Source organism: Thunnus albacares, chromosome 7, assembly GCF_914725855.1.
Source record: "Thunnus albacares chromosome 7, fThuAlb1.1, whole genome shotgun sequence".
NCBI lineage: Eukaryota > Metazoa > Chordata > Actinopteri > Scombriformes > Scombridae > Thunnus > Thunnus albacares.
In genome coordinates, this window is record NC_058112.1 from 33241081 (window position 1) to 33267500 (window position 26420).

Below are 26420 nucleotides of genomic sequence, written 5' to 3' on the forward strand. Positions count from 1 at the left end.
CATTTGGGATAATGTAAGTACACAACTCAACAACATATTTAACATAGGTCTAGTTGTTTTTAGACATTTTAATATGGAATAATTACATATTACACCTTTAATGAGTGAAGGGATTGTTTGAACCATCTTCTACTAACTACAGACTAAAGACTCTGTTTCTAAATGACATCAAACGTATCTTTTGATATCTGTAATAATGAAAATATCTCTTAATAATAAAAACAGTCTATTTCCTGTCCTTGATTGTTTTATTGAAGGCTCAGAAGCAGAGGCAGTTGAGGTATTTAATGTAAAGTGAGTTGATTTAGCAGCACAAAGAGCCTCTCTGTTGAGTCGCTGTGTTTCTGACTGGCTTTTAAAGCTCGTCCCCTGCTGCTCCGTGAGGAAGTCGGTGTGAAATGAACAGTTTCTTCCTCCCAGTAAGGGGCACCAGTTTGGGGTTTTTTTTGGCTGCTTTCTTGAACCTCAGCTCAACGAGAAGCCGTGGCTTTTTTTTGTTAGTTTGTTTTTTTACTGAGCAGCCGAGCAGCACAAACACCATGAGACAGCAGCATCGGCGTCTTTGCTGTCGGGCGGTAGAGTGTTTAGTTTTCATACAGATCAAGTAGTTTCAGAAGCCGCCACAGGCTGCTCCGCTCTGTTCCCTCAGCCTCTCTTAAGAAGAAAATGGTTTGTTTTTGAGGGGAAGCTGCAGGGAGCCATTTTTCTGTCAGACGGGCCGATTGCTCTCAGTGGTCCGGTGTGTTCTACCCGTCCCTGAACACCCCTGTGCACACGCTGACGGTGATAATGTGCCCATTATACTAAGTGTAGTCTCAGCTGAGTGATCTTATTGGTCAAAGAGCTCAAAAAAAAAAAAAAAAACGGTCACAAAGCTCTCAAACCACGCCGCTGCTTCTCCTGCTGCTGGTTGCTATGCCAACAGTCTTAGTAATGATGGGGCTATGAAGTGATTTTTTTCTCTTCCTTCCTGGGCTTTTTATTCCTTTTTAAAAAGGAAATATTCCTAACGTCACACAGAAAGTGGAGGAAAAGGAGACAAATTATGCTGCACTGTAATTTCTGTACTTTTAAAGAAGTTTATGAAGTATGTCTGTGGCGTTTATGTCGGATATTTAAAACTCCCTGCAGTTACAAATGAAGAACCAAAGAAGCCTCCTGTCGATGCATTCAAGGACACTCTGAGATGCTCAAAGTACACATAATGTGTATTTAATAGGCTACAATATGAAAAAATAAAAACACCATTCACCTGCTTTAGTTCAGTTACACTCGATGTGTTTAAGATCAATACTTTGACCAGAGGTGGGAATATATTGATACTGGATACGATACTAATAGTAACTGAGAACAAGTCGCCCTGTTTCAAACTTAATAATGTAGGATTAGTGTCAGTACGATACTTTAGATACCAAAACTGTCCCTTTTTGATGCCTTGTTTCGCAAATTATAAACATGTTTTTATTCAAAAATCCTTTTTCATTCAATGAAAGAAGCCAAAGTTGTCAAATGGTAAATGTTGTCTAAACACAAGCAGCTGTAGGAGAACGTTGCTGAACAAAATACAGACTAAAACTGCAAAAAAAAAAAGGTTTAAATCAGTAAATATCTGATTAAATAATAAGCCAACGAGATTATCAAGATTTTGATCAATGAGTTTTTGGTACTTGACAGTTTTCAGTGATCTGAGACACATTTCAGTCTGCAGCCTGCAGGTATTGAGGTTCAGCACCCAGTCGTACTGTAATCAGTGTCCAGACCTGCCAACCAGTCTCTTGATTAGTCGATTGATTCTCCGCCGGGTGGAAATATTTGTCAATGTGCCCAACAGCAGATCTATTTGAATCACTGGAAACAATGGACAGATTGTGAACGGTTGCGTGAGGATAACAGAAACAGTCTCTGCTCCTCTTGGGAAGGTTTTCCACTGGATGTTGGAACCTGGCTGCAGGGATTTGTTCCCGTTCAGCCACCACGAGAGCAGGGCCAATCAGGTTCAGCCACTTCAAAGTGGGGGAACCCATTATGGGGCTGGCGGTGGCTCAGGAGGTTTAGAGCGGCTTGTCCAGTAATCAGAAGGTCAGTGGTTACTGAACTCCAAATTGCTCCCGATAGTTGTGCCAGCACCTTGCATGGTAGCCTGCTGCCATCAGTGTATGAGTGAATGATCAGCACAAGCATTATAAAGTGCTTTGGATAAAAGTGTTATATAAACGCAGCCATTTACCGTCTACTTTATGGACCAGACTTTGTGCACAAGGGAAATACGTGGACACCGAGGAGTCAGTCATCATCTCTACAGGAACACTCAGGAATCTGTTTTATCTCTGTCATCATGTCCACTTATCAAAGGAACAAAGAGAGGTTGTGTTTAAATCCTCCTCCGAGCCACACTTACGTTAATCATCAGAGCACTTACATGCAATTAAGTAACCGAGCTACAGTCGGCTTTCTCCAGAAAACAAGAAACCCGGTTCCCATAATCAGGGTGTGTAATCGGCTTCTGTTACGCATGTGCATAACAACAGACTGCAGACAGAAAGAAGAGATCATTACACAGAGCCATGCGTCCAAGTATTTAAAAATAACTGCATCCAAAATCTGAAACTATAATAATAATAATAATAACTTTATTTATATAGCACCTTTTAAAAACAGAGTTTACAAAGTGCTTTGACAGACAAAGCAAAAGCAAAGACATGAAACAGAAAACAATAACAGATCTGACCTTAAAAAGATGGCGGCCAAAGTCAAAGAAAGACAATAAAGAGATGATAAAAAGTTTAAAAGAAAGATGAAAAGTTAAAAAAAGTTTAAAAGAAAGATGCTCAAAAGACAACATCACATAAAAGCAAGTCTGTAAAGTTTTAAGAAGTGATTTAAAAGAAGTCACTGATTCTGCAGCCTTATCTCCTCAGGCAGGTCCTTCCAAAGTCGAGGGGCCCTGATGGCAAAAGCACTTTATCCCCCAAATTCCACCGGCACGCCGCGGCGCGTTTCAGAAGCGTCCCAGAGGCGGCTCTCCGCTCCGCTGCGCTAAAGATAGACGCCTCGTCTATTTTTTACAGAAGCCGCGTCAAGCAGCACAGAGCAGATCGAGCTGGACAGGAAGTCAGACACAGAAACAGCATTGAGCATCCGGTCAATTTTCAAAATAAAACACCCCGTGCAGACTTCTGGTCGTATATCAACAATAAAGGCAATTAAAACAGACGAATAAAGAAACCATTTAACTACGTAGCCTAATTAACCACAGCAGAAGCACAAAGATCAAGGAAAATGACCAAATCAACGAAAGCTGAGCAAGTTAACAAAATTGGGCCGTTTAGTTGCCCTGCTACTGCAGTAATTACGGTAGCCTAAGGCACTCTGTAAGCTTTGACTAGGCTGCTGTAATTACTGTAGTAGGAGTGCAACTGACTTTAAATGGCGGAAGGCTTCCCCGCAGTGAAGGCACTCCGCTTCTGACACGGTGGAATAGGGCCAACACGGGCCCGGTGGAATCCCGGGTTTAGGTTTAAGCCTCGACTTTGGAACACCCAGAAGGGCCCACCTGAGGATCTAAGGCTGCGGGCCGGCTCGTACGGGGGTCAGCATATCTGTTATGTAGCTTGGAGCTTCAGACCCAGACGTGCTTTAAAAGTGATCAGTAAAATCTTAAAATCGATTCTAAAACAAACAGGAAGCCAACGGAGAGAAGCCAGGATCAGGGTGATGTGATGTTGTCTGTTAAAACCACACTGAAACCAAAAAAAGTAGCCTGTAGATGTATGTATGTTCCACTGCTGAACTTTTAACGGTTAAATTCAGACACACTCAACACAAACAGTCAGGAAGCAGCGTCTTCTGTCACTAACAGAGTTCAAATCTGGTTACACACTCCTGGATTACCTGCGTAACCTGGTTTCTCTCTGAGTAACCTGGTTACTTATGTTCCCTGTGATACAAAGAGCAGCTGCAGGCAAGTCAGAAGATGTTGCAGCTCCAACTAAACCACCTTCAGATAGCTTCTGTACTTCAGGACGTACTGTGACCTTGATCCTCTGAAACTTTCAGCTTGTTATAATCACACCTGGCCTCTCTGGACCTGCTGCAGAGGATTATTTAATATGTGAATACAGACAGGAAGCTCGACCGTCCCGCCGTCTGCATCCGTCCTCTGGTGTTCTCCTCCCTCCCCCAGCATTAGTCACCCACTCAGCTCTCTCTACACCTGTTTCTCAACACAAGCTGTGGTAAATTCTGCTAAACTCTCTTCATGTAGCTCTGAGAAAACACAGCCAGACCCCCAGAGTACTTACGGCTGTTTTCTTGTGTCTCGTTTTTCTAAACACCGAGGTCTCCCCGGAGACAAACTGAAACCCGGGAAGAGTGCAGGATTCTGCAAACAGAAGTACTGGCTGTTTGGTCTTTATTGTTTGCTTCCTGCCTCAGTGGGATTTAAATGATCTTAATAATGATTCTTATTCAAATAGCATGTTTTTCTCTACATATTTAGAAAGTGCTGCTGAAAATGAAGAGAACTGAAATGAAAAGAGACTCCCAAAAGGAAAAGAGGAAGGTGCTGCTTCTGGCCATGTTGACACGTTACAAAGCCACCATAGAATTACATTTAGCTGCATGGAAACTATGTTTTTATTTAAAAGAAAGATAGACGTTATTAAACACATGACTCATATAAGGTTTAACATCCATGCCTCGGTTTTTCCATAGTCTTGTTATTTATTCTTATATCTAAATGACAAATTAGGCTGTTTGTAATTTCCCCTTGAAAACAACTCGCATAGCTTTCAAAAAAAACTTCAACGAAAGGTGACTGTTAATGTCTAGGACCAGAAATGAAGCTTTGTCCACCTGTTGTACTGGTTCACCAGATATAAATAGATCCAGTTTAGGCTTAGAAACGATACCTTTAGTTTTGGATATATTTAAAGGTGCAGTGTGTAGAATTTAGTGGCAGCTGCAGTTCCTTGAATGACCACTTGAGGCCCCAAAAGCGAGTCAATCCTCATAGACCTCCATGTTAAAATGTCCAACTTTACAGCAGAAATAAACATGTTTACAGCCTGGTACAAACAACGGTTTTGGTCTCTGTAGCTAATTTCCTCTTTCATGACAACTGTACGGGGGTGAACTTTATTATAACTCACCTGTTTAAATTTTATTAAGCCGTAAAGTTCTGCATAATGAAGGACATGGCTGCTTTGAGTGACAGGTCCACCAGCCGCTAGGTGGCTTGTTTCAGCCATTCGGCCCCGCCTCTTTGCCCATTTTTGATTGGCTGGGAGTTAGGCAGCGTCACGCACTGCCAAGATGGCGACGGCCGGAGCGGCTCGCTTTGAGCTTCAAAACTGCTCCTCAGAAACCAACGGGTGTCGTCACGGTAACTACGTCCATATTTTTATACAGTCTATGGTTTGAACTAGTGTTTAATCCCCTGAAAATACAATAATAACCTGCTGGTATAGAGACTGTAGTATATATATGATCAATACATGTAGAGGAAGTATGGCCTGTTTTACAAACACTAATTAATGATGATACTTTTTTTCTTTCTTGAGCAGTTACTGGCTATCCAGTATATATTCATATCTCCAAGCATATATATATTTCACTGCTCACATCAGAGAGTCTGTCTGATAACATAACTGCTTCACATAATTGAGTTTCACAGTCAGTCATCAGGAGGTCTGTAGCAGCAGGTGAGGTAGATGAACCTGAACCTTCATCATCCAGCATGAAATCAGAACGTAGTGTAACAGGAAGATGGTTTTGTACAAACAAATGCTCTCCATGTATCTTGTTCCTGCTGCTACATGTGTAATTACCAAACCTTTCAAAGTTGTGCAAATTAATTCACTTTGGTTCTAAATACACCTGAAGAGCCCGGCAGCTGATTTATGCTTATTTATTTGCCGCCATCATTACTGCAGTTAGATGTTAATATGATGTTAAAGTGGTTTAATCACAGTCACAGGAAAAAATAACATGAACACAACTTCTGACCGACCTCCCAACAGGAACGACCTGCTAGTTTATGATTCAACTCATAAAAAACGTATCAATTTAATCAAATTAAACATAATTTAAGCTATTAAAAAAGTAGTAAAAGTAGAATTTCAGCCAGGAAATGTGCTAACATTATAGCACCAAGCTAACAGAGATCATCTCACCATCAGCCCCGTGTAGGTGGATCACTCAGCGGTACCTGATCGGTCAGAATGAGACTGAAACACGAGGATTTAATGGAGATTTATGAAGAAGCAGAAACTTGTGACTGAGTGTCAGTTTGTTGTCGGAGCAGCTGATGACAGAACAGCTCAGTAAAAAACTGGACTAGTGATTAAATTTCACTGAAAAATGTAAGTTTAGTCGATTCAAACTTGTGTTTTAAAGTTTTTACTGGATCTCTTGGACGTATATTCTTGGCAAAACCATCCAAACATACATAAATAAACATACATACTATATATATATGTGGGTTTGGAAGTGATGTAGACTGGTCTACTTCCACCTGCAGCCCGGATTCATTTATACAGACATCACTCTTCTTCTTCTTCTTCTTCCTTTGCTTCAGAGGTTTCATTCATGCAATCACAAGAGGTTGCTTGTCAGAACGTAAACACATGTTGTTTTGCACAGAGGAGCAGTGCTGTCATTTCCTCCATGAGAACAGTCTAAAAGCAAACTAAGAGGCAAAGCGTCATCTGTCACTGAAGTTTATTCAGCCATGTTGAGTTTTATGGCTATAAAATAACAGCGATTATGTTTGGAGTTTGTCTTTCAGTCAGTCAACCAACATTTGTTCAGTGTTTAAATAATATAGAAATGCATTCATTTCATTTAAATATTCTCAGATCATAACACAATGGAAGTAAAAACCAAATGAATTTCATTTTTCCCGTCTGTCTTTGAAGTCTCACAAACGATGGAGCTTCTCCTGTTCGTCAGCTTTCAAAGTAACATCCTGTTATGTGGGGAAATATTTTCTAGATAAAAGGATCATTCCAGAGATGCTTAAAAGGCTTCAGTGTGGCAGTAGTGGCAGTGTCTCCAGTCCTCCCAGTTCATCTCCTCTCAGCTCCTGGTGTGGATTTTTTTTAGAGGAGGAGGAGGAGGAGGAGGAGGAGAGGCCTCAGGAGATCAGCTGTTAATCCACCCTGACACTGGCTCAAACTTCACCGAGGGAAAAAAAAATGATTTAAAAGAAGCCGTGGATTATAGAGGATTCACTTTGAGTCACTCTTCTGCCTCTAATGCAGTGAAAAGTCCAGATATTTGTGTCTATCTGGGTCTAATATTGACTGAACCATGTCATATAAAAACATTGTTAGAGATTTCATTTATTAAATCCCCCCTGACACTCGATCATTGAAGCGTTTGTTGATGATGAGAGCGAGGACAGATTTCTGTCGGCTGCAGGCTCGTCGTGACGGAGCTGAGAAGAAGAAGAAGAAGAAGAAGAAAAAAACAAACAAGTCCTTTTGAGCAGCGTCTGAATGACTTGTCATCACTCTTGACTGTAAGTTTGGTGCAACATCGCCATCTGCTGATTGATTAAAACCCCTGATGATTCTCCAGATCATTAGGAACACAGACACAGTGACAACAGTGATGGAGCCTGGGGATGAATCTTCAGTGTGTCAGAGAGAGAGTTCATCCGACTACATTACATCACTTATTACTGAATAAGATATGAGACCTTCCCTCAAGCTGCTTTAAAGGATAAGGCTGCAGTTTGACTTCATGTTTGGATCCAAACCAACAATGAACTGATCCACTAACAAGCCTGATACATCTGATTCCTCCGTTGTTGTCCAGAAACTATTAAAAACACGATGATCAATGGAAGTGATGGAGACCAAAATCCACAGTGTGTCCACACAGTCATTTAAAAGTCTGTGTGAAGCTTCTATTCAGCTTCATCAGTCTGAGTTAGTCATATCAAGTGGATATCTGACACATTTACAGTCTTTTTAGCATCAAATTCCCTCTTTGTGTTTCCTCGGACAGTGTTTCCCTGTTGAGCTGCAGGTGGAAGTATAGTAACAAAAAGAGGAACTTTGGCACTAAAAAGACTGTAACGTTGAAAGATATCTACTTGATTTGACTCATTTGGACGCTGAAGCTTCATATTAGCTTCAGATAAACTTTGAAATACATTTTTTTGCACAGAAGGAGGAGGACTGTAGCTGCATATAGACCTTTTGGTGCTTTTTTTGTGGTGTTTATATTGTGCTGTTTGTTTCCATCAGCCTGGCGACTTCCTGAGGATCTACAACCTGCGAGCGATCCCGGGATCCAGTAAAGTACCCGGCCTCACCAGCAACCAATCAGAGGAGGGAGAGGAGGAGGAGGAGGAGGAGGTGGATCACCTGGCTTTCCACCTGCACGGAGGGACGGCGTACGGCAGAGGGATCCGCGTTCTTCCAGAAAACAGCCCCGATGTGCAGGAGCTGAAGAGGTACGGCAGGAGATGAGGGACAGAAATACGTGAGAGAAATGAGGCTAAAAATCCAGTAATAGAAGAAACAATGGAAGTGATGGAGGATATAATCCACAGTCTGTGCAAAACATGTGTTTAAAAGTTTATATCTGTTGTTTTAAGAACTTCTCACCCATGTCGGCATAAAAGCAGAAGTAGAAAGTTCATTCTTGACTTTGGAAACAGCAGTTTACAAAAACAATCTCACCATAAAGATAAGATATTCTGCTGAGGAAGTGTGTGTGTGTGTGTGTGTGTGTGTGTGTGTGTGTGTGTGTGTGTGTGTGTGTGTGTGTGTGTGTGTGTGTGTGTGTGTTACAGTCTCATTGTTCCATCTCTGAGAACGCCGTCGAGATAAAGTCGGCTGCATTTTAAAAAGATAAAATGCGTCTCTGATGTGTTTTGTAAGAGACTCGTCCACAGTTTGAACTACAGCGTGTGATGTAAACGTCAGCGGAGACATGAGGTGAACAGCTGCGGCCTTAAAGGATGGTTACACATCCTTTATCGCTCACACTCTGATGGGGTTTTTATATAAATATATATATTTTTGGGGGGGTTTTTATGCCTGTATTATAGGGACAGTGGACAGATGACAGGAATTAAAGGGAAAGTGTGATGTTACAGTTATATAGCGTACATATTAACCAGCAGGTTGCCGGGGCGTCCACACTCTGATGGTTTAATACACACACAGAGGAGTTTAATCCAGGTCCTCTCGCAGCAGTATTTGATAAATGTCACTGGAATCATACAGTAATGCTCATAACCAGAAGTCATTTTCTTCTTGTTTATGTATCTGTAGAGTCATCGAGGCTTTTCCAAAGCACGACGAGGTCGACCTCGCTGAGCTGAACGACACCATGATGCTGGAGGTCTGGAGCACGCCGCCGGAGTCTCCGGGTAAGAACTTCAGAGCCTGTTGGTCCCGTCAGACCCGTCGTGTATAATGAGTTATAGATCTATAGCTGTTCTCAACATGTAAAATACTACACGATGGATGGAGGGAGGGAGGGATGGATGGAGGGAGGGATGAATGGATGGAGGGATGGATGGATTGAGGGATGGATGTATGGAGGGATGGAGGGATGGATGTATGGATGGAGGGATGGATGGAGGGATGAAGCTGCTTCCAGTAGCTGTGTCTTAAATCCCAGTCTTCACTGGGGATAAAATAAAAAGTCATGTGACCTGAATGTTTCCACGCAGATGAACAAACAGCTGCAGCTTCTGTCGTGTCTGTTCTGAAACTCTCGAGTGGACAAAATATTTGGGATGAAGTTTCGTGATACTTTTATTAACATAAAAACAGTTTGGCATCGTCTGAGCTTAAAGGACCAGTTCACGATTTTTCAAGTCTGTCTTAAAGCAGCAGTTTGGATCTGTAATCATTCCTCCTGTTCATACTGACCATCAGAAGATCCCTTTATAATGACCTTACAATGGAAGCTTTAAACTGGGAATCATGCAAAGATATTCCATCAGAGTCCCAGAATATAGATATAGAGCTGGAAATGATACTGTATGAAGCCACTGATATGTTCTTATTATACAGTAAATAAAGCCCACACTGGTCTAGTTTCAACACTTGTGAATCTCGCTGCTTCCTCCCCTCGATTTACAACGTTTTTGAAGGAAATTGTCAGAACAATTGAAATTCAATTCAAACAAAACTGAAACTAGTTATTGTTTAGAAACTGCTGCATATCTGGACGATGTTCACAGCGACTGTGATCAGCTGTTTTTCAGCAGTTGTTGTTTATACGTCTGTGTTACTTGTTGTGAGGAGTTTTTCCTCTTTTGGCTTAAAGGTAATATGACACAGTTTTTTTAGCAGGGTCATGTCCGGGTCATTTCCGAGTCATCTCCAGAGACAACCCTGGGAGCAGCAGGTCGTGGCCGGTCTCAGCCAGAGCAGTTCATCTCTCTGTCTGATAAGGACGTGTGGGCAGCAGCTGCCCTGATAAGGCCGACCGTCTCCTATAGAAACCAAGGTCATAGAAGATAAGCTGTGCTCTGTTTCAGACTGTCTCTCAGCGTGTGACCTGAATGTAGACAGCCTGACTTCTGTTGACTTTGTGTCTGGTTCAGTCCTTGATGGTTTCTCTCTGTCTGTGTTTTTAGATGCTGACCCAGTGGAGTGCAGCACAGGTAGGAAACTATCAGCTGCTGTGACCTTTAAACAGTCATAATATATGTGAAATGAAAGAAATCCAGCCTGAAGAAGATCAGTGGTTTGTTTCAGCTTTAATTCTTCTCTGTTTGTCTCAGTTTGTAACTTATTTGAAGTCACCAGCATCTCTGCAGACTCATAAACAGGCTGCTGATAGTAAAATACATTTATATCATCTTATGCAGACACTTAGTCCGGTGTATGAAGCAGCCTCCGAGGTGTTTAGGACGTCATAAATCAGAGACACAAGAGGAATCTTGTCTGCAGGGCGTCTGCAAGTCTTAGAAATGATGTTTTAATGATACTAAAGGCCTTAAATGCTCCAGAGTTCCTTTAGTTTCTTCAGTTTGTGTTTTATGCTTCATTCTATTTATCATTAAACTCTTTTAAAGTTACTGAAAGTCTCTTTGTGTGTTTGTGTCTGTCAAACTGTTAATGTGTTTTATTGTTTGTGTGGTTTTTTTTGTCTGCAGACAGAAGCTGCGGACACGACGTGCAGCTGGAGACGCTGTCCGAGCTGAAGCGCTCCGATCCGCCGGGTCGAGTTCACCACGTCAGAGTCCAGCTGAGATCCTACGAACCCCGAAGGCTCCACCAGGCTCTGAAACTCTACTGCAGCAAGTGTTCATCTATGTAGGCTCACACACACACACACACACACACACACACACACACACACACACACACTACACACTACACACACACACTTAAGATCTAAACACACATTCAGAACTTGTAAAATGTAATAAATCAGATCTATAATTTCTCTGTGATCTCAGGCAGGACGTCCCGGATGACGAGCTGGTAGCAGGCATCTTCTCCGAGGCGTCCGGGGACTCTGGACCCTTCAGTCCCCCGCCGTGGGCTCTCTCCGGGCGGGTCGAGGTCCCCGGAGACTCCCCCGCTTCCCCGACTCGAGCTCTGAGTGTTCACCTGTCCACACAGCTCCTGTATGAAGGCAAAACCAAAGAGCTCATCTTCCTCATGGGTAACAGTCCTGCTGACACAGAAGAAATGATCAAACATGTTACACAGACATCTGTCATTATCATCATCAGACAGGATGAAGGTTATGTGCCTGGTGACAGACGTTCTGGTGTTTTGCAGGTTCGACTCTGGAGGAAACGTGTCGACTGGCGTCCGGCTACCAGAACATCGTCCCTGTGAGGTCGTCAGGAGGTCAACTGGCTCTGCTGGACCTGACTGCACCTTTCCTGTTCAGAGGCAGGAAACGATACTACGGGTCAGAGACGCCGATAAATCAGTTATAATTATTACTGCTTTATTAAAACATGTCTGACCATGTGATGCTACTTTCTACATTTCAGAGTGAAATATTGTACTTTCTACTCCACTACATTTATTTAACAGCTTTAGTTACTTTTCAGATGAAGATTTGACACAATGGATAATATAACAAGCTTTTAAAATACAACACATTGTTAAAGATGAAACCAGTGGTTTCCAACCTTTTTGTCTTTTGACGTCTTACAAAAAGCAGTGTGTAGTCGGGGTCACATTTCACATGTCTATGAGTTGTTAACAGCTCCACCAAATAGTGATTTTTCCCTCTAAACTTCTCACATGCTTTCATTTCAATAAATGTTCAAATGATCCAATATTTCAGCAAAAATCAAAGATTAGAGAAAAAGTCCAAAAACTGAAAACAGATTTGTGTATCAGAACTTTGTTTTTTCTTCTTTCCTCTCCCATTAATCATCTCACCACCCCTCAGATTTATCTGCTGACCCTTCGGAGGGGCCCCGACCCCTAGGTTGGGAACCACTGGACTAAACTAGCTAACTGTATATAAAGTAGTGTAAACTAGCTCCACCTCCAGCAGCTACAACAGTAACATGCTGCTCTAACACTGATGCTTCACTATTAATAATCTAATGATGTCATATATAATAATATATCAGTCAGAGGGACCAAACCACTACTTTTACTGCAATACTTTAACTACATCAAGCTCATAATACTTATGTACTTTTACTGCAATACTTTAACTACATCAAGCTCATAATACTTATGTACTTTTACTGCAATACTTTAACTACATCAAGCTCATAATACTTATGTACTTTTACTGCAATACTTTAACTACATCAAGCTCATAATACTTATGTACTTTTACTGCAATACTTTAACTACATCAAGCTCATAATACTTATGTACTTTTACTGCAATACTTTAACTACATCAAGCTCATAATACATTGAAAACATGTTTCAATGTTCATTTGGGCTCCTGACTGTTGTTTAAGAACTTCTCACTCATGTCAGCATAAAAGCAGAAGTAGAAAGTTCATTCTTGACTTTGGAAACAACAAAACAAAAACAGTCTCAACACAAAGATATTATATTCTGCTGAGGAAGATTGTGTGATATGATCAAAAGCTCCAGAACTGCAGTCTCATTGTTCCATCTCTGAGAACGCCGGCGAGATAAAGTAGGCTGCGTTTTAAAGATAAAGTGCGTCTCTGTCCTCAGTTTAAACTACAGTGTGTGATGTAAACGTCACCGAGGTGAACAGCTGCGGCCTTAAAGGATGATTACACATCCTTCATCACTCACACTCGGATGGTTTCCTCTCTGTGTGTGTGTGTGTGTGTGTGTGTGTGTGTGTGTGTGTGTGTGTGTGTGTGTGTGTGTTGCAGGTGTAAGCGGTGCTCCGAGGCTGCAGTGAGGGAGCCGTGTGCAGAAGGAGTCGAACTGATCGATGAGAAGATCGTCGCAGACGGTGAGTTCGATTCGAATCTCCGTCGTGTCGGAGAGGTTGGAGAACACACACACAGGAAACAGCTCACACTCACACGTCAGCGTGTTTCAGCTTGTTCAGGCCCAAAAAATCCATTTGTGCAGCTTTAACAGAGGAAACAACTTGACATGATTTTCTTTCACAAATCAATGGACAGAAAATTAAAGGATTAAAGGAGGAAGTCTGGTGATTTTCTATGTTTTCCTTATTGTTAACAAATCTCATGTTGTGAGCCGTAGACCTCTGTTACTGTCCAGAAACTATTAAAAACACGTCAGTGAGTCACATCGCTGCACTGGGTCACATGTTGCTTCATCATGAAGTGTTTGGTCACGTTAGTTTGTTTAGAAACGGCTCCAAAGACGAATAACAGCATCAAGCTTTCTGGAAAGTTTTTCCATTTCACGAAGATAAAAACTAATGTGACCAAACTCTTCATAATGAAGGAATGTTGTTGTTGTTGTTGTTGTGCTGTTTGTGTGCTCGTCCTGTGACGCCTCGTCTCGTCTTCGGGGTTTAAAACCTGCGAGCTGCTCTCTTTATCTCACAGAGATTTATGTTTGTGTCCTTTTCCTTCCTCCTGATTCAGCAGCTTGTAAAGGTTCCTGAACAGCTCCTGGCTGATTTCAGCTCTGTTCAAGCTGCAGTTTTTTTTTTTTTTTTCCTCCTCTGAAATAAATCACATTATGTTATAATGTTAATGTGTTTTTCATGTCTGTAGCTCTCGGCGTTCAGCTGCTGCGGTTCGTCCTGCTGATGAAGCTCGAGCTGCAGGACGCCACCGACACGTTGGACGTCTTCCTGTGGAGAGACGCCGTGAGTCTGAACGCTGATCGTATCGTGTATAAACTACAGGCTCAGTGTGGATCAGATGAGATTAGATTACAAGGAGAAGTTCTGCTGTGTCTGAATGTTTTTACTAAAACCACGTGTGAGAGGTTCAGAGCACAGCAGGTGAATCAGAGAACAGGGAGGAGCATGTTGAGGAGATGCTACAGAGTTTATACACAATCAAAAGACATGATTCACCCTCTGACTGCAGCAGGGATGATAGAGGAGTGAAGGTTTGGAAATGTTGGTATTTCTCTGCTCAGTAAACATTTTAAACTAAACAGCTAACTTGAATTACAAATATATTAAAGCCCCTGGAAAGGTAAATCCATGTTTGGCTATTAATCATGTAATTTGGGATCTAATGTGCATATAGTAAACACATTATTTAGAAAGTTTCTCTCCCTTCCCTTGTTACTGGGTTACAGTTAGATGGGGCTAAACTAGGGAATTTATTACGTAATAAATACCTGCCCAATCATATTTAAGAGAAAGATGACTGACGTGGCTATCTGGTCAAGCTGACTTCACAACACTTACTCTCATCTCCTTCATGATAAAACAATGCAGTGCACTTTTCTTTGTTTTTAGCTGGAATGAGAATTCAAATTAGCCTGACATGGTTTGAAAGTTACTGTGTTAAGCTAACTAGCAGACTTGGGTACATCATCCAAATCTGTATTAATCACTGAGTGGATAAGTAGCTCAAAAGTGTAGCATAGCAATGCTAATGCTAACCGTTTCATGTAAGTGAATGAAAGATGCTAAAACACTTAGCTTCATAGTCTGGAAGGTATAGTTCAATAAAAACAGATATGTGTGGTCTACTCTACTCTGCTAGTTAGCTGATTAGTCAAGATAACTAGTAGAGCACTGGAGTAATTGATAAGAAACTTAAAAGTTTTGAATAGAAAAGCTAATGCTAACCGTTTCATGTAAGTGAATGGAAGATGCTAAAACACTTAGCTTCATAGTCTGGGAGGTATAGTTCAATAAAAACAAATGTGTGGTCTACTCTACTCTGCTAGTTAGCTGATTAGTCAAGATAACCAGTGGACCACTGGGGTAGATGATAATAAGTTTAAAAGTTTTGAATAGAAAAGCTAATGCTAACCGTTTCATGTAAGTGAATGGAAGATGCTAAAACGATTAGCGCCATACTCCAGGAGGTATAGTTAAATAAAAACACAGTTTCAGGTGGTCTAACCTAGTTTGTTAGTTAGTGGATTATTCAAACTTTCAACCAAGTAGGGTCCATTTGATAGATTAGATTTATTCCATATCAGCAAACGTTTTAGTGAATGAATAGAAAATAAAACGATACTTGAGCTGAAAGTGAGCTGTCAATCAAACGTGATGTGGACACGCCCACACAGTCCTGAGAAATGCTTTGAGCAGCCAAATGAGCTGTTTTTGAGCTTTCTAATAGTTATGAATGTTTATTTTCATTCAGATTTTTGTGGATTCTCAATGAGACACTCAACTTTGATATCATATTTGCATTTGTATGATTTCAAACCACGTTTCAAGGCTTTAAGACCTTGAATATGTGACATCGCTGTTTTATTTTTAATATTTTGATGCACAAATCACTTTTGTTGGCAATCTGCTAATTCCTCCTTTTAGTTAAGTTATTAAAAAAGGTCATGTTTGCTTTTGTAAAATATTTCGGGATGTTATTAATGTGTTTTCACTTGTCTGTTGCTCTAATTATTACAAATAACCTCCTGTGTGAATATCTGTACACACTTATCTTCATAATATTAATAACAAACTATCAGAGTAAGAGTCTGATCGTTACTCTAAATCCTTCTATAAATCTTTATCCGTCTGACATTTAAAATTAAAGCCACGTGTTTTGGTTCAGTTGTGCACATTCAGCACCGCTGACATCACAGACAGCGCTCCACATTACACTGTTACACCACCGAATGAACGTTTAACTCGGACTCGGCCTTGAACATTTGAGACTTGCTTTGAAACCGAAAGACTTAAAAACAGCTCCGTCAGCGCTCAGTTGGAAAAGTAATAACACCAACGAAGAAGAGTGTTGCCACTTCTCTCACAGGCTGCATCACTGCTGGATTTTCAAACTTATTTTGATGTTGAAACCTTAATTAATGATCATGATGGTGAACATGAGGGACGCTCGTCTCCTCCTGTCCACTGTGAACCCACTGAGAAATGTTCTCATCAATATTATCATTTAGTAGATAATCCAGAGAAGAAGAAGAAGAAACTAATAAGTGCTCTCAGTTAAAATATGTTGCTTAGAACATGTATATATACACAAATATATAAGTGTATATATGAGCATGAGAGTGTTTACAGTTATATTCTAATCTCAGAGATGAAACAGTGTTGTTCTCATCCTCATATCTGAGTCCAAGATCAAAACTAAACCTTATTATCTCCCAGCGATCCATAGTTAGGATGTAGCAGGATGAGAGGTCAGCGCGAGGGTGAATTCTGTTAAATGAGGAACATGAATTAGTTATTTTTTCCTCTCGAGCTCCATAAGATCAAATAATAGAATATAATATAGACGTCTGTTGCTGCTCTTAAAAACTGGACGCGTTTAATTCCAAACTTCTGATCTTTCAAGTCATTCAGTTCAAACTGGAAACTGGTTGAAATGTTACTTTGCAACAGAGGAAAAGTGACTGAGATCAACATGGAAAATTGCCACAACATTTACATAACAAGCAGCTCGTCTGAACGGAGCTTTTTACTGTCTTTGTTGTCTCTCATTAGCGGACTGAATGTGCCAGTTTTAGTTTCAGGAATCCAGAGAGAAACAGTGGGGAAAAAAAAAGGCTTCTCAAGCATGTCTGTGAAAATACTCAGAGAAGAAGGAAGGAAACTGTCAAACGCAAAAAATGTGAGAGAATTTAATCTGTTCAATGTGTTCACGAACACTAAATAAAGCACTAAAAGCCATGAAGAAGACAGAAAAGGCTTTGATCAGCAGCGGCTCTGGATCGCAACACGTTTGACCAGTTTTACTTCAGTTCATGTTTATCTTTTCTCAGGAATGAAACACTTTTAAATACTGTCATCCTGCCGTCGTCATGACGACATAAAACATCCCTGAGCTCAGTAACAGCAGTGAGGTTCAACCGAAGGCCAGTTTCCTTTTTATTGGGAGGCTGACGTTGAACGTGTCACGAACTGGTTGAGAGTCAGAGACAAATAAAGAGAATCACACATGAACAAAGCTTCTAAAACGACGTTTATTATCAACTGGAGATTAAACATAATAATGTAAAACAGCTGAGTCAGTAATGAATGTAACATGTGGACCAGAGAATTACAAAATAAAACTACAAAATAAAACCCTGATTCATCTGACTGGTAGAGGAAGAGAAGAGCGACAGGTTAACAAAGTGACTCCTGATAATAATAATAATAATAATAATAATAATAATAATAATAGTAATAATAATAATAGAAATAATAGTAGTGATAATAATAATAATAATAATAATAATAATAATAATAATAGTAATAATAATAATAACAATAATAATTATAGTAATAATAACAATAATAATAATACCCAGCTGTTCTAACCCTACAGAGAGAACAGCTCAGTAGGTTTTTAATATGTGAATGTTTTGTTTGTTTGTTTATTTGTTTTAGGGTTGTATCTGACTGATAAACATGAACATACAGTTTATCAGCTGCTTCAGTCATGGTTGAAGCAAAATGCTGTAAATGACAAATCTGACACAAACAGTTAAATTCAGGGAGGGAATCAGAGAAAACTGATTAATAAAAATAATAAATCATAATCTTTGTGAAAGGAGATGGAATTGAACGCAGCGTGTTGTAAACAGGTTTCAAGAGGAGATATGAAGGTAAACATGAATGTGTGATGATGTGAACTTCCTGTCTATAAACAGCAGAGACAGACGTCGTTTCTTGTTTTTTTTTTAACTTGCTTCGTGTCTTTCATCAGGAGTTGTTCTTCGGCGTGTCGGCGGAGGACGTGGCAGCCAATCAGGAGGCTCAGAACAGTGTCCGTCAAACCATGGACTCCCTCCTTCCACCGGGGGGCAGCACAGGTACGTCCATCAAACTCACACACACCTACAGAGCAGCTACACAATCTGTGTGACGTCGGTCTCGTGTGTGTGTGTGTGTGTGTGTGTGTGTGTGTGTGTGTGTGTGTGTGACGTTGGTCTCGTGTGTGTGTGTGTGTGTGTGTGTGTGTGTGTGTGTGTGTGTGTGTGTGTGTGTGTGACGTTGGTCTCGTGTGTGTGTGTGTGTGTGTGACGTTGGTCTCGTGTGTGTGTGTGTGTGTGTGACGTTGGTCTCGTGTGTGTGTCCTCAGCTGAGCGTCCGTGGCTGGACTTGTGTCTGACAGCGTACCCAGCGGAGGACAACGGGGGACAGAACCAAACCTGCTACCAGATCTGCAACACCACCGTCACCAAACCCTCGTGCACTCGCTCCGACCCCGACCCCGCCTGAACCCCCTGCAGGTCAAAGGTCACCAGTAGATCACAATCCTGCAGGGAAAAAAAAAACTGTCTCTACCTGTTTTGTATTTAATGTCCTTTGTGTGTTTTTTTTATTTGTAAAGTAAAATAAATGTACATAAATATGTGAGACTGACATGTGAGTGTATTTTGAAAATTCTGCTTTGTTTCCTGTATTCTTTCAGAATAAAAGAATTGACTTTTAATGAGGCTGTTGGTGTTTTTGCAGCAGAGGTTTTATATGGAAACAAACTGGCTGTGATTCATAATGTTCCTGTAATTCAACTCACTGGTTATTTGTACTTTTTGCGGAATTTGCAGCATCTGTGTTGAGATCAAGAGTCTCGTGTCCTCTTCCTCACACGGTAATACTTACGAGAAACAGCTGACAGGGGACTTGTGTTGATGTGTTTTCAGAACACAATATATTTATTTTCATCTTAATGTCGTCATTTCTTTCAGCAGGAAGTTCGTTGCCTTCGTTATCATCCAGGAAGTAGACGATCTTCTGGTAAACTTTGTGTTTTTCTGTCCCGTCAGTCTGGAGAGACGAGCTCCGTTTCCTCTTCTGTCATCATCTTATTACCTGTCCGTCCTGCTCTCAGGTGGAGGGATGTCGGACTCTGACATGATGACCTCACCAGGTGTTTGAAGACCAGCAGCCAGGAGCTCCCAGAGCTCCCAGTATTTGAAAACTAAGACACAAACATCCCAGAATACTGATTCAAGTCCTTCCAGTTTTAGCTGCTGTCATCAAAAACAAAATCTCACCGAGAGCTCGGAGCTGTTTTAACCCTTTAATATTGTCTTTTAGTTTAGTGCAGCAGGACGGTTTGGGTGTAATACTCAGACTTGACACTAGATGGCAAACAAGACCTGTTTTAACAGGATTCAGTCACTTTCACTGAAACACGATAATGTTTCTTTACTGGAACTCAGATTTTTCCTCAAACTGCAGAAGCAAACTGACAAATTCCTGCTGTTTAATTATAATAATTAATAAATCTATTGTCAACTATACAAACATCACAAGTACACTATTAATTCCTGCAGAATCACTTCAGAGTGTTTTTATGTTTCTCTGTGAAACTAAGTTTGGTTTGTTTTGGTCAAACTTTACAAACATTCACCATGAAAACTAACAAACAGAAACACAAGTTAAAGCTGAAACATGACGCAGGATAAAAACACTAAAAGCTAAAAATAACTTATTTCCATATTAATAACTTTATTTAAATAGCACTTTTCAAAACAACTGTTACAAACAAGGACAAATAAAAGAAAGCAGGAAAACAAATAAAATAACATATAAAACAGTTAAACGTAATAATAAATAACATAAAATGAACATTAAATGAAATATGAATAAAATAAGTCAGAGGTAGTCTTAGTTTGAGTCATGATGACAGACTGCACATATAAAAACTCATTATACAAGCTGCACATGTTCACTTCAATACTAAATACTTTCATCCATCTTTCCTCTTTAGTCATTTCATTAAATAAAAACACTGCAGTAGAGGACGTCACATCATCTGGTCAACTAGTCTGAATTCAAGCGTCCACACTGAAACATTTTACATCCAGAGGTGCCGTTTCTTTATATTTTGACTGAGTTTTCTCTCTGCTTAGTCATATTACTGTATTAATGGTGGTTTCTAGCACATTCAAACAGCCTTTAAGGCCTTTTTAGACAAAGATACTGAACTCTGTCTGCAATATTTAACCTGTAAGGAGTTAAAATGTCCTTTATTAGATAATCAAAGATATAATGAATCATTATGTTTTGTACAGTTTACAAGCTGCTCTGTTGTTGTTTAACAAGAGCTTCATTGATTCTTGATTGTGTCATAAACTTACATAACAGCTTCTTACAACTGACATTAAGAATCTTTTTTTTAATTTATTTAAAATTGTTAGACAGGCAGTTTATGAATCATAGACTCATCAGACAGGTTTTAGTCTAATAATCCACCTGAGTAGGTTACTAGAGTGCAGCTTTTTATCTCAATTCTATTAAAGTTTACTTTTTTCGAGTGTGTCAGGAGCCCAAATGAACATTAAACCTGTTTTTCTTGCTGTAATCATTCCTCCTGTTCATACTGACCATTAGGAGATCCCTTCATAATGACCTTACAATGGAAGTGATGGAGGACAAAATGTATTTCAAAGTTTATCTGAAGCTAATATGAAGCTTCAGCATCCAAATGAGTCAAATCAAGTAGATATCTTTCAACGTTACAGTCTTTTTAGTGCCAAAGTTCCTCTTTTTGTTACTATACTTCCACCTGCAGCTCAACAGGGAAACACTGTCCGAGGAAACACAAAGAGGGAATTTGATGCTAAAAAGACTGTAAATGTGTCAGATATCCACTTGATATGACTAACTCAGACTGCTGAAGCTGAATAGAAGCTTCACAGAGACTTTTAAATGACTGTGTGGACACACTGTGGATTTTATCCTCCATCACTTCCATTGAAAGCACATTTGAAGGATCTTTTAATATCCAGTATGAACAGGAGGAATGATTACAGCGAGGAAAACCTCTTTCACTGTTACTATAGACACCTGACTGCTGGTTTAACACACTTGTAAAATTGTGAACCCGTCCTTTAATAAATCTGGTTTGAGCATTTTAACTATTTGAGGATCAATTCAGTTTTATTCCCACAGTTATTAAGTTTGAGTCTCTGTTTTATGAGATGATATTAAATGGAGGATATCAGTATCTCACAGCGTTTCATTAATTATACTTTTAGTGTACTTGAATTTAAGATAAGGTTATAGGGGGGACCAGGGACGGTATTCATTATTTAAAAAGAAAAGAAATGAATAGTCACAATAACATGAATGTTAAATAATCTTTTTCATTCTGAGTATTTGATTGATTAATTATGTATATTTTAAACATGTTACATTGGGACGGTTGTAACAGTAGAATGACTGTATTTAAATCAATTTTGCAGCCTGAACATATTTCATAAAACCACTTTAATACATTGTTTCACTAGTTGACACATTGACGTTTATAATACAGCAGATGGACTCTTCCGGTGTAAATGTTTTTTGATTTATCGTGAAAATTGCAGAAAGTGTTACAACTGTCCCTGGTCTCCCCTAATCACACAAGCGCAACTCTTTAAAGTAGTTTTTCTTCATTTTCAAGTTTATAGGTTAAGAATTTACTTTCTTTAAAATGTAGTTTTTATGCACTGGTCCTCTGCCAAACACAGAAAATCTTTATTTTTATTAAGAAATGTTTTAGCCTGTGAAGTTTATGACAGCTGATGTCACTTTATAACAACTTCTGGAAATAACCTTCTTACATTAAGAAAACAAGTTGTCATGAATGTCAGTAGATCGTGTTGGTGTGGTGGGTGATCCCACACAGATTTATTATCGGATCAGAGCCGGTTTGACAGTGACGCCCCCCCCCCCCCCCCCCCCCCCCCCCCCCCCCACCCCCTCCGCCAACTCTCTCCCCCTCCTCCCCCTCCTCCTCCTCTCGGGTCCTCTCCTCTCTGTCAGACGAGGCTCGGCGTCTCCTCCGGCCGCATCTCTCCGCGCTCCGCCGCGACCTCCGAGCGCTCCGGACCCGCTGTGCGTGCAGAAACTATCCGGGATGGAGGTGTTTCTACCCGGCTAGGACTCAACTCTCCACCCGTACCTCCACCTTCTGCTGCACACGATCCGAGCGGTCAGTTCACTGTTTCCAGCCCGGTTTGAGGATATTTTTTTCCGCTCTGGTTTTTGGTCTCACCGGTGATGCCTCCAGACTGGAGCCGCTCCGGGACGCACCCGAACCGATCGGGTTCCGCACTTTCAGGCGACCAAAGATTGTATGAGAGTTGTTTGCGCGCAAAAATGAAGGAAAACTGACATTTTAAAGTTCAGATTTGCGCTTTTTTTTCTCGACTGATGATCAGAAATCAGATGGATCGATCATTTCGGAGCAAACATCAGTTTGATCTCACAGGTTAGACAGAACCACACGATGCTGCTTCCATTCCCGAGGTTGATGTGTTTGTGGCTGTGCAGCGAGGCCGTCGCGACTCAGCTCCACTGGCACAAAACAAAGACGACTTTCAGTCCTCATTATGAATCCACCGCCGCTGACAGGAATGCGCAGAGCCGGAGATGGCGCACAGTCAGCGGGGAGGACAATGGGGGGACGCGCGGGGCGAGTGCGCAGGCCTCGTGGCTGGATACTGTAAACCCGTCATCCTCTGAGCAGCTGGGGACACAGATTCCCCGGCGCGCTGTGCGTAAAAGCGACGCGCAAAATGGAGCGCGTCGCGTCGGATCTGCACCTACAGAGGAAGATGGCACGGATGGAAACAAGGTCGGTGAGCCGCGGAAAGGTGGATGCAGTCCGGGAGAAGAGCAAACCCCGCGTGGACACACCTTCATCCGTGGGAGGACAGGACACAAGCGGCGGCAGAGACGGAACGCAAAATCCGGCAGAGCGAAGCGGAGCGAGGCGGTGAAGGACGAAGCTGCGGCCGCGTGGGAACCTCTGCCCGAGGCCATGGCGCAGGAGCAAGAGGACGGAACCCCTTTCGGTCTCAACACCACCGACTATGAGGAGGAGTACGCGGTGCCGGACTTTACCGACAGCACGCCGTTCGTGCCGGTGAACACGCGCCCCAGACGCAAGCAGGTGAAGAACCCGTTCTACCCGGTCACCGCGGAGTCGTACGGCGCGTACGCGGTCGTGATCACCGCCGCCGTCATCTTCAGCGTGGGCATCATCGGGAACGTGTCGGTCATGTGCATCGTGTGTCACAACTACTACATGAGGAGCATCTCCAACTCGCTGCTGGCCAACCTCGCGCTCTGGGATTTCGTCATTATCTTCTTCTGCCTGCCGCTCGTGGTGTTTCACGAGCTCACCAAGAACTGGCTGCTGGGGGAGTTCTCGTGTAGGATCATCCCGTACCTGGAGGTGAGACCGGGAGGGGAGGAGGGGGGGTGTCAACAGGTGAGATGAGATCTGACAGCAGGATCATGATGAAAGTTTCTTCTTCTCACCGCTTTATTGATCAACTTCATTGATCTCAGATTAAACTGAAGATGTTTAGTAGCTCATAGATTAGAACGTTTTTAAAAACTTCAACACTAAAATACTAAAATTAAATACAAAAATAGCTTGAAAGGAGTCAAATGGAGGTTAAAGTTTGAGAAACTCAGAATGTAAAAGGTTCCAGCTGACTGTGATTGATTTGATTGATTGTCCAGTAGAGCTGCAGTGATTAATCGATTGAAAGACAATTAATTGGCAACTATTCTGATAATCAATCAGTTGTTTTTGGTTCCAGCTTCTTAAATGTCATATCTGACAGTAAACTGAGCATCTTCAGACGTCACAGTGGACTCTGAGAAGTTGTGAGTGACATTTTTTCACATTTTTTTAGCATTTAATTTAATTAATAAAAGATTAATAAAATAAAACTTTAACAGGACAAAGATGGAAGAGCAGCAGGGTTTCCCTCCTCTGGGAGGAAGAAGTTGACAATTTAATCTACACAAATCAACAATTTTTTTTTTTTAATCTGAATAATTCACAGTCACATTTAAGCCCCTTCAACTGTTTCTTCTTCTTCCTTCAGCTGGATGTTTGTTCTTCTTCTCTGTTTGTTTTCATTCATCTGCTGAAGGAGGAAAGTTTCTCTGAGCTCAATCTGGTTTTAATGGGCGAGTTTACGAACATGATTTATGACATCACAACTATTTTGTAGCCAGTTATGATCCAGTATGTAACTTACATAAGTGTGATGCAAAGTTTTCCTGCTGGACACCAGATGTTTCCTCCTTCACTGGAGGCTTCGAGTTTCCACATCACACCCATGTAAGTTGAATACTGGACCAGGATTGGCTCCAAACTAGTTGTGATGTCACAAATCCTGCTCATAGTCCCGCCCCCTTAAAATCAGATTTAAGGTGAGCTCAGAGAAACTTTCCTCCTTCAGCAGACGAATGAAAACAAACTGAACAGAGAAGAAGAACAAACATGTTTCTGACTGGAGGACGACTTTAAAGGATGAGAAAGGAGGAGATGTCAGTTTAAGATATTTTAATGAAATAATAGTTTAACTTTTTTGTGGAAAAAAACATATCAGACAAATTATTATTCAAAGCGGAGGATGTTATATGTCTTTAAATGTGTCTGGAGGAGATCTTTATTCAATAATGTCTAATGTTCAGCAGGTAAACGGGTTCATAAATGATACAGAAGAAGGAAGTGAAGTCATTTTTTATTTATTTGTCCATGTTTCAGTTTTACTTATTTAACCAGGAAGTCTCTTGAGATAAATTATATCTGGTTACCATGGCAGCATTAAATAAATGTCACACGGTTACATAAACACTTAATGAGATGTTTGAATGTCTGATATGAAGGCAGCGTTTCCAGTTTATCTCTAACATCAATCACAGGCCGCAGGCTGCAACAGCCAATCAAAAACTGGAGTCAGATTAATCAATAATCGATGTGATTTATACATAAAATAAAACAAGTGACAAGCAGGTCATGTGACCAGGAGGACGGCGGGTCCAGACTGCACTCAGGCTTTAAATCAGGTTTAATGTCGCCTGATGTGAAGGTTCGTTAATCTGATCAGAGGCTGCAGAGAACAAGACGACACCTGCTGTCCATGTGACAACCTGCCGTCCAATCAGAGCGAAGATCAGGATTAATGAAGAGTGTCTCAGACTGAGATTAGAAGACCCCCCCACCCCCCACCCCCGATCAGCTGCTTCATCAGAGTAAACAGAGTAAACGAGAGACATGCAGGTTTCTATGACGATCAAACACACCTGAAGAAGAAAAGAACACAGTAAATGTACTCCGGACTTCATAATTATTTACCACGACTTAATTTTAATTTTGATGTTCCTTAACTTTTATTTTTTCTTGACAGAAATGGTCCAAAAGTCTCAGTAAAAATCTTGAAAATGATTATTTGTTTTATCAATTCATCTGTCGATTATTTTCTTGATTAATTTATTAGTTGTTTGGTCTATAAAATGGTGAAAAATGTTGTTTCCCAAAGTTCAAAATGACGTCTTCAAATGTTTTGTTTTATCCACAACTCAAAGATATTCAGTTTACTGTCATAAAGGACTAAAGACACCAGAAAATATTCACATTTAAGAAGCTGGAATCAGAGAATTTGGACATCTTTTCTTAAAAAAATGACTCAAAGCGATTGATTGATTATCAAAATAGTTGCAGATTAATTTAACAGTTAATCGATTAATCTTTGCAGCTCTCTCTATATTACCTTCATCATATTTGTATCACTTCAGTTTTCTTCATCTTGTCGTGCTGATTCTTCACTTTCTCCTTCTCTATTCATAAAAAAAAAACAATCCCTCCAGAGACTGGCGGGAGGTCAAAGGTCACCATCAGGCTCGTGTGACCTCTGACGGTGGAAAAGCTTTTTTTTGCTTTAAAGTCTTTAAACAAAAAGGTTTAATTTACTGTTTAAGCTTCTTAACAGCATCTCTGTCTGAGACGATGACCTACATCATTCTGTATATTTTAGTTCGGCTGTTATTTGTCTGTTTCTATAGATCAGCTGTCTGTAACCAGGATGTGTTCAGTACAGAGTGAGAAATGAATAATAAATGTGTCTGTAAGGATCTGACTCAGAGGAATATAGGGAGCTGAGAGGATGAGAGACT

At 40.8% G+C, this 26420-nt stretch overlaps 2 protein-coding genes and 1 long non-coding RNA gene across 4 annotated transcripts in view; 2 read left to right on the forward strand and 1 right to left on the reverse strand.

The window, feature by feature from the left end:
• Positions 1-18939, forward strand: part of pot1 (protection of telomeres 1 homolog) — an 87396-nt gene extending 68457 nt beyond the window's left edge. For both annotated transcript variants that reach the window (XM_044355604.1, XM_044355603.1), the window contains exons 11-20: positions 8256-8464; positions 9291-9388; positions 10610-10636; positions 11132-11291; positions 11438-11646; positions 11766-11901; positions 13318-13400; positions 14140-14234; positions 18211-18316; positions 18586-18939. In XM_044355604.1, the coding sequence (XP_044211539.1) occupies positions 8256-8464; positions 9291-9388; positions 10610-10636; positions 11132-11291; positions 11438-11646; positions 11766-11901; positions 13318-13400; positions 14140-14234; positions 18211-18316; positions 18586-18725 (1263 nt within the window). In that variant the 3' untranslated portion in view covers positions 18726-18939. The remainder of the gene's footprint in view (positions 1-8255; positions 8465-9290; positions 9389-10609; positions 10637-11131; positions 11292-11437; positions 11647-11765; positions 11902-13317; positions 13401-14139; positions 14235-18210; positions 18317-18585) is intronic.
• Positions 18940-22239: 3300 nt separating this feature from the next.
• gpr37a (G protein-coupled receptor 37a) overlaps positions 22240-26420 on the forward strand; it is a 9128-nt gene continuing 4947 nt past the window's right edge. The window contains exon 1 of the mRNA XM_044355618.1: positions 22240-23679. Within this exon, the coding sequence (XP_044211553.1) occupies positions 22729-23679 (951 nt within the window). The 5' untranslated portion in view covers positions 22240-22728. The remainder of the gene's footprint in view (positions 23680-26420) is intronic.
• The window catches only part of LOC122985205, a 2164-nt gene continuing 720 nt past the window's right edge, over positions 24977-26420 (reverse strand). The window contains exon 3 of the long non-coding RNA XR_006404052.1: positions 24977-25397. This is a non-coding gene — a long non-coding RNA (uncharacterized LOC122985205). The remainder of the gene's footprint in view (positions 25398-26420) is intronic.